The following is an 11,661-nucleotide window of genomic DNA, read 5'->3' as shown; positions in this document are numbered from 1 at the left end:
GAGAACATGCTTTAGTCCGCTGAGCAAAAGCCTAGGCATTTGATCTGGGAGCTAACACAAGTCTTCAGGTATCATTTCCAGCAATTCTAGGCTATTCCTCCCTCTTGCCTGGCTCTCCTCCTAGCAAATGCACACAGGCTACTTCCTAATGGGAAAACAGTGGTGTGTGTGTAATAACACACTTCTTGGTGGGCATGTCGGGGCACTTTGAAGTATGTCCTTAGAATCTTTGTAAAGTTTCTAACTACCGTTTGACCTAGAAAGCTGTGCAAATCACTGGTTTCACCAGTTGTAGTTCAGTCTGGTCTATAATAACGAGGTGTCCAAACCCCTGAGTAGAATGTCAAACACAAAATCTTTATTAAAAAACGGAACACACAAAACCTGTTAGGAATGTTGCCACAGACAGTGTTTGAAGTCCATGAGTGCTGCCTGCAGTCTTAAGTGTTAATCATACTTGTTGCCACACATACATATATCATTTCGAAAAGAAAAACAATAGATATTGCAGATATTGAAACATATTAGCCTAAACAAAAATAACGAGTACAATTAAGCTCTTTGTCACATAGATATTGACATGCACAGCATTTATTCCCATAACATGCTCTGAACATTTCCCCAAACTATATTGCATCCACAAAAAGGCAAAGGGATATACACATCATAAGTCACAACCTTATACGTTTAAACAAGGCAAGCATTGTTCCAATTATTATATAATAGTCTTGTTAATTGGCCTTACTGTAAAAAGAAAAATGCTAATTGTTATACATTGTAAACATTTCAATCATTTCCAGCCAAATTCACTCAAGCTGCCAAGTGGATTCTGTAGGTAGGCCATGTCACTCACATACTCTATAAATAACACCTGTTGCGACTGTTCGACAACGTCATCGCGATGAATGAATAGTCATCTTTGAAATCCCCCGTCAGAGCAAGGCATCGACAATTATCGATTGCCAAGGCATTTTAAGGTAACGCCATATTGCAAATGCCCAAGTAATGTTGCCAAAAGTAACCCATAGGCCAACACAAAATGAACTGACAACATTGTCAATGAATTACATTTCACCCGACATGCGAAACCCCCCTATGCCTATTGTATTTTTAGAATAAATAACACTGGTATCATTTCTGTCTGCATGTTTTATCTCTCCGTTAATATACATATGCAATGAAATACAGGATTTCACCAATATTATTTTCGTCAGACTACTTTTATAACTCGGTTTAAACTAATTTACCCAAGTTTAACCTTCATGTATTCATTTTTCAATCGGCTCAATCTGGTCCCGTGACTTCGAATTATGAGAGAGAGAAGCTCGTGTTTATCCTTCAGCCCCACCGATATGTACAGTGTTTCTTTTAGTACGTCTCTTGTGTGGACAACCATGTTCAGAAAGTCGTCGTTTATGCGGTGCTCCTCTTTCAGCTCGTTCTCCTGACTCTGTTTGAATTTCACCTCCAGTTCTAACAGAGACTTTTCGGAGTTTGTAAAAGCCTCGCCAATCTGAGTCGTCTCCCTTCTCAAATATTTTCCATAGCTGTCCTCTCCGTCCAAATCAAAAGAAATGCTTTTCCCGATCCCCTCTAGCACCCTGGCCGAGTCTTCGATGTGTCTCTTGATGATCGTGAAATCATCTCTGATTACCGAATCGTGGTCCTCGTCAAGACCGCATTTTCGGTCGTCCGTCATCTTAAAAAGCATTTGACATTTTTCCGGATCATCGTTATTCTCATAGTCGCCGTCTGGCACAAAGTAGTGATGGAACGTGCCGTTAGACATCTCGGGATACAGAGGTCCGTTAAAAAAAGCACCGCTAAACGGTAATGAAAACATCCCGATAGCGAGTAAGTGTAGAAAAGCCATTCTACCCACTTATTGGCAATGCGTGAGCAATAGAATATACTTTCCTTTAGAGCGCATAAAATATGATTTAATTCGCTCACCAATCAAACATTTCTAAACTTGCAATGCATGTGGTATCCATGAGCTAAAATACCGAAAGTAACTAGGTGTCCAGACAGGCTTTGTGATATTTGTAAATCTTCTTTCAGGTCGCTCCTCGTTTAGCCTATGCAGCAAGTATTGCCAACTATTTTTCAAGGAAAGTAGCAGTTGGTTCAGCCACAGACAGTCACGTGAAGTTTGAAATACGTTCCCTTAACTTTACACATAGAAACCCCAAAGATTTCACGCAGGAGTAGCCTACCAAACGCATCAAACAGAGAAATGTTAAAGTGCCTGACCGTAGCTTTGTGACTCAATTTCAAGATCAACATCTGGATTGCTCAAGCACCGCGTTTGGTTTTGACTAATGATAGCCTACCCTCTCTCAAATCTCAAATTACATCCATGCTCTGTCACTTAAAAGGAAGCTCAGTTTCAATTGACTGCAGGCCCGGTGCAGGCTAGACAAGACCAAACAAATGCTGCCCTCCTATCCCCACAAAGTAGAATACAGTCTCGGCCCACAATGCACTTTAATGAATGCCTTTCCATCTGGTAGCCTACTTTTGTAAAACAGGCACGTTACATTAGCTTTATAGTCCTGATACCTGACAGACTGGAGACTAATTATACTGAACAAAAATTTAATGCAACATGCAACAATTTCAAAGATTTTACTGAGTTAGTGCATGGAAGGAAATCAGTCATTTGAAATAAATTCATTAGGCCCTAATCGATGGATTTCATTCATTAGGCCCTAATCGATGGATTTCATTCATTAGGCCCTAATCGATGGATTTCATTCATTAGGCCCTAATCGATGGATTTCACGACTGGGCAGGGGTGCTGCCATGGGTGGGCATAGGCCCACCCAATCAGAATCAGTTTTTCCCTACAAAAGGGATTTATTACAGACAGAAAAATACTCCTCAGCACCCCCACCTCTCCCTCAGACGATCCCGCTGGTGAAGCCAGATGTGGAGATCCTGGGCTGGCGTGGTTACACGTGGTCTGCGGTTGTGAGGCCGGTTGGATAAATTCTCTAAAGTGATATTGGAGGCAGTTTATTGTTGAGAAATTAACATTAAATTCTCTGGCAACAACTCTGTTGGACATTCTTGCAGTCAGAATGCCAATTGCACGCTCTCGCAGACCTTGAGACATTGGTAACAAACTGCACAACTCAAGGTGTCCCAAAAACAATGCACTCGCCCCCCCAAACTTTAAGTATTTTCACGTGACCCTCCCTTGTACTGTGAAATACAGTGAACACCCTCCTCCCCCCTCATAGAATTAACTGAAAATAATGTTTACAACCACAAATAATAACTTTAGTGACCCTGTGTTAATAAACCTGGATAGAGTTTGCCACTTCACCATGCTTTTGAGGCAGTCGATGCCACACATTACTACAGGCCAGAAGGTTGAGGGTTCACGGACTTCTGTTCCCCAGCAAAAAAAACAAAATGTTGCTCAAAAAGGGGGAACCAAGAAAGAATCACTGACAACAACCAGAATGAAACAGGTGGGGTTTTAGGAGGGATTCTAAAAGACACTCATGGGTGTATCCACTGAAAGTTGCATAGTAGCAACAACAACTGGGACCTAAAAGACACACACCATATGAGCGCCCACTAAATTTGCCCACTAAGAGGGGGAAAAAAAACAAACACCAAACTTAAAGACCGGAAGCAAACCAAAAAGGTAGCGCAAAACAACATCATTGTTTGTCTACAATTCAAAATAGGGAGAACCAACTGAAGGTGTCAACCCTCCGCATCTATCAACACAATCTGAAACACTGGGCCAGCCACTCTGAAATAGATCCTGAGCCAGTGTAACAGTATAATTTTAAACCGTCCCCTCGCCCATACCCGGGCGCGAACCAGGGACCTTCTGCACACAACGACAACATTCACCCTCGAAGCGTCGTTACCCATCGCCGCGGCTTTTGTGGAGCGATGGGTAACGATGCTTCCAGGGTGACTGTTGTCGTTGTGTGCAGAAGGTCCCTGGTTCGCGACCGGGTATGGGCGAGGGGACGGTTTAAAATTATACTGTTACACCAGCACAGGTGAAACATCTTCCCACTAATGAGACGGCAACCTGCACAGGTCTAACACCTACTGTCTAACGAGGTGACACCAATCGGCGTGCCCTACCTGCTAACAAGTTGTTTGTACGAATGTCCAACCTCAAAACATAAATGGAGCAGGCAAGAGACAATGATCAGCTAGGGGGCAATCAGATTTTCTACATTTTGATGCAATATTTATAGTTATATAAAATACAGTATATGCAATGACTATTCCACCAACAGGTTTCTGTGCTAATGCACCACACAACCAATAAACAAAGCATATCAACTTCGGGCACTTAATATCATGGTTTGCGTTTTCAACACCACAATAAATAGACTATGTCAATCTCGACAAACAGAAAATACATCCCTCCCTACCTTGTTGGCTTACCCAGTATCAAAGGCTTGTTTTGACAATCTCCGAATGTCATTAAACTTTTTGGTGTTTTGTAACAGATATCTCATTCCATTCATCAATTGGCCACTGCACAGTTAAGATTGATTGATTGATTTACTGGTTTAATTTTTCAGAAAAAAATACACCTTTCCTTTTTTGAAGTGACTTGGATTGCACAATAAAGTCAGGGAATTATTTCCATTGTGGTCCCTATTTTTTTACATAAATACGTATACAATTACACTGAACAAAAATATCAACGCAACATGTAAAGTGTTAGTCCCATGTTTCATGAGCTGAAATAAAAGATCACAGATATTTCTCTCAAATTATGTGCACAAATCTCTTTAAACCATTTTAAACAATCCCTGTTAGTGAACGTTTCTCCTTTGCCAAGATAATCAATCCACCTGACTGGTGTGGGATATTAAGAAACTGATTAAACTGCATGATCATTGCACAGGTGTACCTTGTGTTGGGGACAAAAAAGGCCACTCTAAAATGTGCAGTTTTGTCACACAACACAATGGCACAGATGTCTCAGTTTTTGAGGGAGCGTGCATTTGGCATGCTGACTGCAGGTCAGAGCTGTTGCCAGAGAATTGAATGTTCATTTCTCCACCATAAGCCGCTTCCAACATTGTTTTGGAGAATTTGGCTGTACGTCTAACAGACCTCACAACTGCAGACCATGTGTAACCACACCAGCCCAGGACCTCCACATCCGGCTTCTTTACATTCCGAATAGTCTGAGACCCTAATGAATTTATTTCAATTTACTGATTTTCGTATATGAACTGTAACTCAGTAAAATAATTTAAATTGTTTCATGTTGCGTTTATATTTTCATTCAGTATATACAAATATCAATATCATGCAGTGCATCACCATGTGCAATGCCAAGGGGCGGCTGGAGTGGTGTATAGCTCAAATGCATAGCACCAACTGTAAAGTTTGATGGAGGAGGAATAGTGGTTTGGGGTTGTTTTTCATGGTTTAGGCCAGGTCCCTTAGTTCCAGTGAAGGGAAATCTTAACGCCACAGCATACAATGACATTCTAGATGATTCTGTGCTTCCAACTTTATGGCAACAGTTGGGGAAGGCCCTTTCCGGTTTCAGCATGACAATGCCCCTGTGCAAAAAGTGAGGTCCATACAGAAATGGTTTGTCGAGATCGGTGTGGAGGAACTTGACTGGGCTGCACAGAGCCCTGTCCTCAACCCCATTGAACACCCTTGGGATTAATTGGAATGCCAACTATGAGCCAGGCCTAATCACCACAACACCAGTGCCCAACCTCACTAAGGCCTCTTGTGGCCTCTTGTGTCCCCGCAACAATGTTCCAACATCTTGTGCAAAACATTTCCAGAAGAGTGGAGGCTGTAATAGCTGCAAAGTGGGGACCAACTCCATATTAAAGCCAATGATTTTGAAATGAGATGTTTGACAAGCAGGTGTCCACATACTTTTGGTGTGTATATATAAACTCAGCAAAATAATAAATGTCCTCTCACTGTCAACTGTGTTTATTTTCAGCAAACATAACATGTGTAAATATTTGTATGAACATAGCAAGATTCAACAACTGAGACATAAACTGAACAAGTTCCACAGACATGTGACTAACAGAAATGGAATAATGTGTCCCTGAACAAAGAGGGGGTCAAAATCAAAAGTAGCAGTCAGTGTCTGGTGTGGCCACCAGCTGCATTAAGTACTGCAGTGCATCTCCTCCTCAGGGACTGCACCAGATTTGACAGTTCTTGCTGTGAGATGTTACCCCACTCTTCCACCAAGGCAGCTGCAAGTTCCTGGACATTTCTGGGGGGAATGGCCCTAGCTCTCACCTTCCGATCCAACAGGTCCCAGACGTGCTCAATGGGATTACGATCTGGGCTCTTTGCTGGCCATGGCGGAACAATTACATTCCTGTCTTGCAGGAAATCATGCACATAACGAGCAGTATGGCTGGTGGCATTGTTATGCTAGAGGGTCATGTCAAGATGAGCCTGCAGGAAGGAGGAGGATGTCTTCCCTGTAATACACAGCATTGAGATTGCTTGCAATGACAACAAGCTCAGTCCGATAATGCTGTGACACACCGCCCCAGACCATGACGGACCCTCCACCTCCAAATCGATCCCGCTCCAGAGTACAGGCCTCGGTGTAACGGCCATGCCTTCGACGATAAACGTGAATCCGACCAACACCCCTGGTGAGACAAAACTGTGACTCATCAGTGAAGAGCACTTTTTGCCAGTCCTGTCTGGTCCAGTGACGGTGGGTTTGTGCCCATAGGCGACGTTGTTGCCGGTGATGTCTGGTGAGGACCTACCTTACAACAGGCCTACAAGCCCTCAGTCCAGCCTCTCTCAGCCTATTGCGGACAGTCTGAGCACTGATGGTAGGATTGTGCGTTCCTGGTGTAACTCAGGCAGTTGTTGTTGCCATCCTGTACCTGTCCTGCAGGTGTGATGTTCGGATGTACCGATCCTGTGCAGGTGTTGTTACACGTGGTCTGCCACTGCGAGGACAATCAGCTGTCCATCCTGTCTCCCTGTAGTGCTGTCTTAGGCATCTCACAGTACGGACATTGCAATGTATTGCCCTGGCCACATCTGCAGTCCTCATGCCTCCTTGCAGCATGCCCAAGGCACATTCACGCAGATGAGCAGGGACCCTGGGCATCTTTCTTTTGGTGTTTTTCAGAGTCAGTAGAAAGGCCTCTTTAGTGTCCTAAGTTTTCATAACTGTGACCTTAATTGCCTACCGTCTGTAAACTGTTAGTGTCTTAACGACCCTTCCACAGGTGCATGTTCATTAATTGTTTTTAGTTAATTGAATAAGCACGGGAAACAATGTTTAAACCCTTTACAATGAAGATCTGTGAAGTTATTTGGATTTTTACGAATTATCTTTGAAAGACAAGGTCCTGAGTCTATTTATTTTTTGCCGAGTTTATGTATATATAAAGGAAGAGAAGCTTAGGACTAACCCCAGAGAGATAAAGATATGCCGGTGGCATGCTATGACACCAACATGCATTTCTTTATGTCAGATGGCTACTATGTCTGCAATACAGATATAGACGTACAGAAGGATGATTCGTTAACTCTCCTAGGCCTGAAACAGTCTTCCTCACCTTAAGTTCAACTGTCAGAGTCAGTTGGAGCGCCAGGGCGTACTGCCTTCATATCATAGGCCTGCAGTAGCTAAAGCTTAATAATAGCCACACCATACCAAACCTTCACAAACGTTTCAAAACTTTATTATGGTAATATCAAAAGTAAGTCCAGCCATTGTTTATAGGGAAAATACGAGCAGAAGAGCAAATGTAGTAAGCCAAGGAAAAAACGCACTACCCTCCCCGGTGCCCCCAAAAAACCCATGCAAAGCTCCCCAAAGTTAAAAGAACAGTTTGACAACCCTCCCCTATTTTGGACCACCCCTCCCCCCAGTAAATTTCGACCTGTCCCTAAAGTAAATTTAAATACATTTGCCAAAATTATCAAATTACTCCTGTCTTTACAGAAATAAATAAAATGCTTCAACAGAAAGCATGACAGCCACAGAGGATGATTAGCTTCTTCATTTTTTTAGCTGTGGATTGTTTCAAATCACATGCTAGTAGGCTTATGTCTAGTTCCGAAGTTCGCAATTTGGGCAGCACGTGGCAATTGGCCGAGCTGATTATAAGCATCTAAAATATGTGTGAAAATAATGTGTCTTGAATTGTTGAGAAATGGTGAAGATATAGGCACATCTCTCTCCAGAATGATCTCATCTCTTCAGAATGCGTTCAGCTGTCTCCCGGCAATTCTTGCACATTGTTTCACAACCAAAACAAACAGCAAATGCATCCAACAAGTTTGTAGAGTCACAAGCTTTATGTAATCATTGCGTGCTAGGAATATGGTACCAAATACTAGAGCTCAGTAGAGCTCCAAAACAGGATTGTGTCGAGGCACAGATCTGTGTACAAAAACAGTTCTGCAGAATTGAAGGACCCCAAGAACACAGTGGCCTCCATCATTCTTAAATGGAAGACGTTTGGAACCACCAAGACTCTTCCTAGAGCTGGATTGAACTAGCGTCACGTCTGGAGGAAACCTGACACCATCCCTGCGGTGAAGCATGGTGGAGGCAGCATCATGCTGTGGGGATGTTTTTCAGTGGCAGGGACTGTGAGACTAGTCAGGATCGAGGGAAAGATGAACGGAGCAAAGTACAAAGAGATCCTTGATAAAAACCTGCTCCAGAGCGCGGACTTGAACCTGATCCAACATCTCTGAGCTACCTGAAAATAACTGTGCAGCGACGCTCCCCATCCAACCTAACAGAGCTTGAGAGGATCTGCATAGAAGATTGAGAGAATTCCCCAATTACAGATGTGCCAAGCTTGTAGCGTCATACTGAAGAATGCTCGAGGCTGTTATCGCTGCCAAAGGTGCTTCAACAAAGTACTGAGTAAAGGGTCTAAATACCTATGTAAATGTGATGTTTCAGTTGTTTTATTTTGATAAATTTGCAAATAATTCTAAACCTGTTTTTGCTTTGTCATTATGGGGTATTGTGTGTAGATTGAGGGGGGGGAACTATTTCATCCTGTTTAGAATAAGGCTGTAACATAACAAATGTGGAGAAAGTCAAGGGGTCTGAATACTTTCTGAATGCACTGTAGGTGAATTTGTCCTAATTCTTTTGGTCCCCTAAAATGGGGAGATTATGTACAAAAAGTACTGACATTTCTAAACGGTTCACCCGATACAGATGAGAATACCCTCAAATTAAGCTGACCATCTGCACTTTAACTTTTTAGTCATTTTATCATTTCAAATCCAAAGTGTTGGTGTACAGAACCAAAACAACAAATATCTCCCTGCCTAATGGGCGACCGGTCCTGATTGACTGTCTGGCAGGACTTGTCATCATAGTGTGAAAAGTCAAGTTCTCTTGGAAACCTAACACCAAATTAATATGCACCATCCAAAATAGGACACAGGGTAAGATGTATAACATCAATAATTTGCAATGGGTCAAAAAGGTCATTTAAGCTACATATTTTTGTTAAACTATAATTGGTAATTTTTAAAGAATAGCCTATTTTAGCTTACATAGCCTACATGATTTTGTAGGGAACTAATTCACAATATGTGCACTTTGAAGTGGAACATTGATTGTGCCAGTCTAATTTAAAACATGTAGGCTTGCATGTCCTTTTTATGACGGCTAGATTGACGTGGCCACAATAAGTGTTAAATAATAGATAGGCTTACATGAAAACCACATTTTAAATGTAATCTTTGTAGTTCTTGATTAGTTCTTTTTGAGGTCGGTTCGGTTTCGGATAATCACGGTTTTCAATTTCATTAGATACTATGTATTATGTGGGTTGAATGCTATAACAACAGAGAATAAAAATCCCATGACGGTAGTGACTGCCCATTACTGCCCATTACTGCTTATATTAACCATCATTTGATCACATTTACTTTAATTAAATATTTCAGTTGTTGTATTTATTACATGTGTTATTTGATGACTTTATTATTTTATTCCAAGTCATCATCTCATCATCTCATCTCTATAGAGCTGCTGCCTATGCTTTCTGACAAAATCTCTATTTTAGTAGTATTCTCTATTTTAGTAGTTCTTCAAAGTAAATAAGGCCTACTTTTATGACTGCTGAACACCAACTATCAAAAAGAAACAGACTGGACAAGTAGGAGCACAATGGATTATGGTCATTGTAGTTAATTCCCACATTTTCTGCGCTAAACTATGTAGAATATTGGCCTGTTGGAAACTACATCTCCCTACTACATCGCATAGTTCAGGCTTGATCATCTGATTTATGTCTAGAGTTACTGTGCAATGTGTGCATTGCACCTGTCAGTACTGCACATGTAGCCTAAAATGGGCATAACTGGTTCCTATTTTTGAGTGTGTGTAATAAGACAAAACAGTTTAGTTTATGCCTGTAATACATGTTACATAAAGAGTACATCTGAAAATAATTGTGTACATTTTGAACGTTGAGTAGTATATGAAAGGTTTTTGTTGACATACTGCTCAACATTTGATGGCAAGTAATCTATATTTGAAGACAGTTGTCCTCAACTATACACTGTACCTCTATCACTTTCCTCAATCCTATTTATGGTAGTATTGTTTTAGTACAATTTCTACACAGGGTGAACAGACCCATAGAAGCCTGGCTTTATTTCCTTCTTATAAATCAAATCAAATTTATTTGTCACGTGCGCCGAACATAACAGTGAAATGCTTACTTACAGGCTCTAACCAAGTGCAAAAAAAGTATCAGGTGAACAATAGGTAAGTAAAGAAATAAAATAAAAGACAGTGAAAAACAATAGCGAGGCTATATACAGTAGCGAGACTATAAAAGTAGCGAGGCTACATACAGACACCGGTTAGTCAGGCTGATTGAGGCACATGGTACATGTAGATATGGTTAAAGTGACTATGCATTTTCAGTTAAAAATATGCTGAAGCACATTATGGTGTTTCAAAGACTTTTTTATTTTGCCCAAATGTTCCAGCTATAGGCCTATTAATTGAAATAATATGGAACCACTCCTCTACAAAAATGTGTGCTTTGAGAGGGAGAATTAGGAGTGGAAAAGTGGTGAACCACAATTTTTCAAGTTGGAACATCTACATTCAACATTTTTGTGCCACAGGGTGTCATTCACTGAAAGTAGCATTGTCAAGATGGCTGTCAATCCTTGATCCTTGAACTTGAACCCATCAAGTCCTATTCATGGTGACATGGTAGTTAAGGAAATTCCGACTGCTTATTGCTTTCTTAAAGCAGGAAATTACTATACATGTAGCACCCTTTGTGCCCCAAAAGGAATCCAAGATGGGGTGCTATTATGTAGTCCTTCTGTAGCTCAGTTGGTAGAGCATCTGTAGCTCAGTTGGTAGAGCATGGCGCTTGTAACGCCAGGGTAGTGGGTTCGATCCCCGGGACCACCCATACGTAGAATGTATGCACACATGACTGTAAGTCGGGATAAAAGCGTCTGCTAAATGGCATATATTATTATATTATTATATTATTATTGTACTTGCAAACTTAGTGAACGGTCTTGATTGAACAGAGTATGAATATATATATAGTATTTAGTGCTATCTAAGTCCCTTCCCTTTATACTGAAGAAGTCCTTCTGTTTTTTAAACATATCATATCCCTGTGCAGTCTA

The 11,661-nt window shown here is 41.3% G+C and overlaps 1 protein-coding gene across 1 annotated transcript; it reads right to left on the bottom strand.

Moving 5' to 3' along the window:
- Positions 1–336: 336 nt before the first annotated feature.
- Positions 337–2,364, bottom strand: LOC124035104 (fin bud initiation factor-like). Its single transcript, XM_046348527.1, has one exon. It carries the CDS (start codon positions 1,871–1,873, stop codon positions 1,244–1,246), a length of 630 nt encoding a protein of 209 aa, XP_046204483.1. The 5' UTR covers positions 1,874–2,364; the 3' UTR covers positions 337–1,243.
- Between the last annotated feature and the right edge of the window lie 9,297 nt (positions 2,365–11,661).

Source organism: Oncorhynchus gorbuscha, linkage group LG05 (genome assembly GCF_021184085.1).
Source record: "Oncorhynchus gorbuscha isolate QuinsamMale2020 ecotype Even-year linkage group LG05, OgorEven_v1.0, whole genome shotgun sequence".
In the NCBI taxonomy this organism is placed as follows: domain Eukaryota; kingdom Metazoa; phylum Chordata; class Actinopteri; order Salmoniformes; family Salmonidae; genus Oncorhynchus; species Oncorhynchus gorbuscha.
Note: the sequence above shows the minus strand (reverse complement) of the source record. Positions and strands in the feature narration are given on the sequence as shown.

What these genes read in the sequence shown, in the direction of transcription:
- LOC124035104 (XM_046348527.1), bottom strand. Translation starts at nt 1,873, where the DNA reads ATGGCTTTTCTACACTTACTCGCTATCGGGATGTTTTCATTACCGTTT.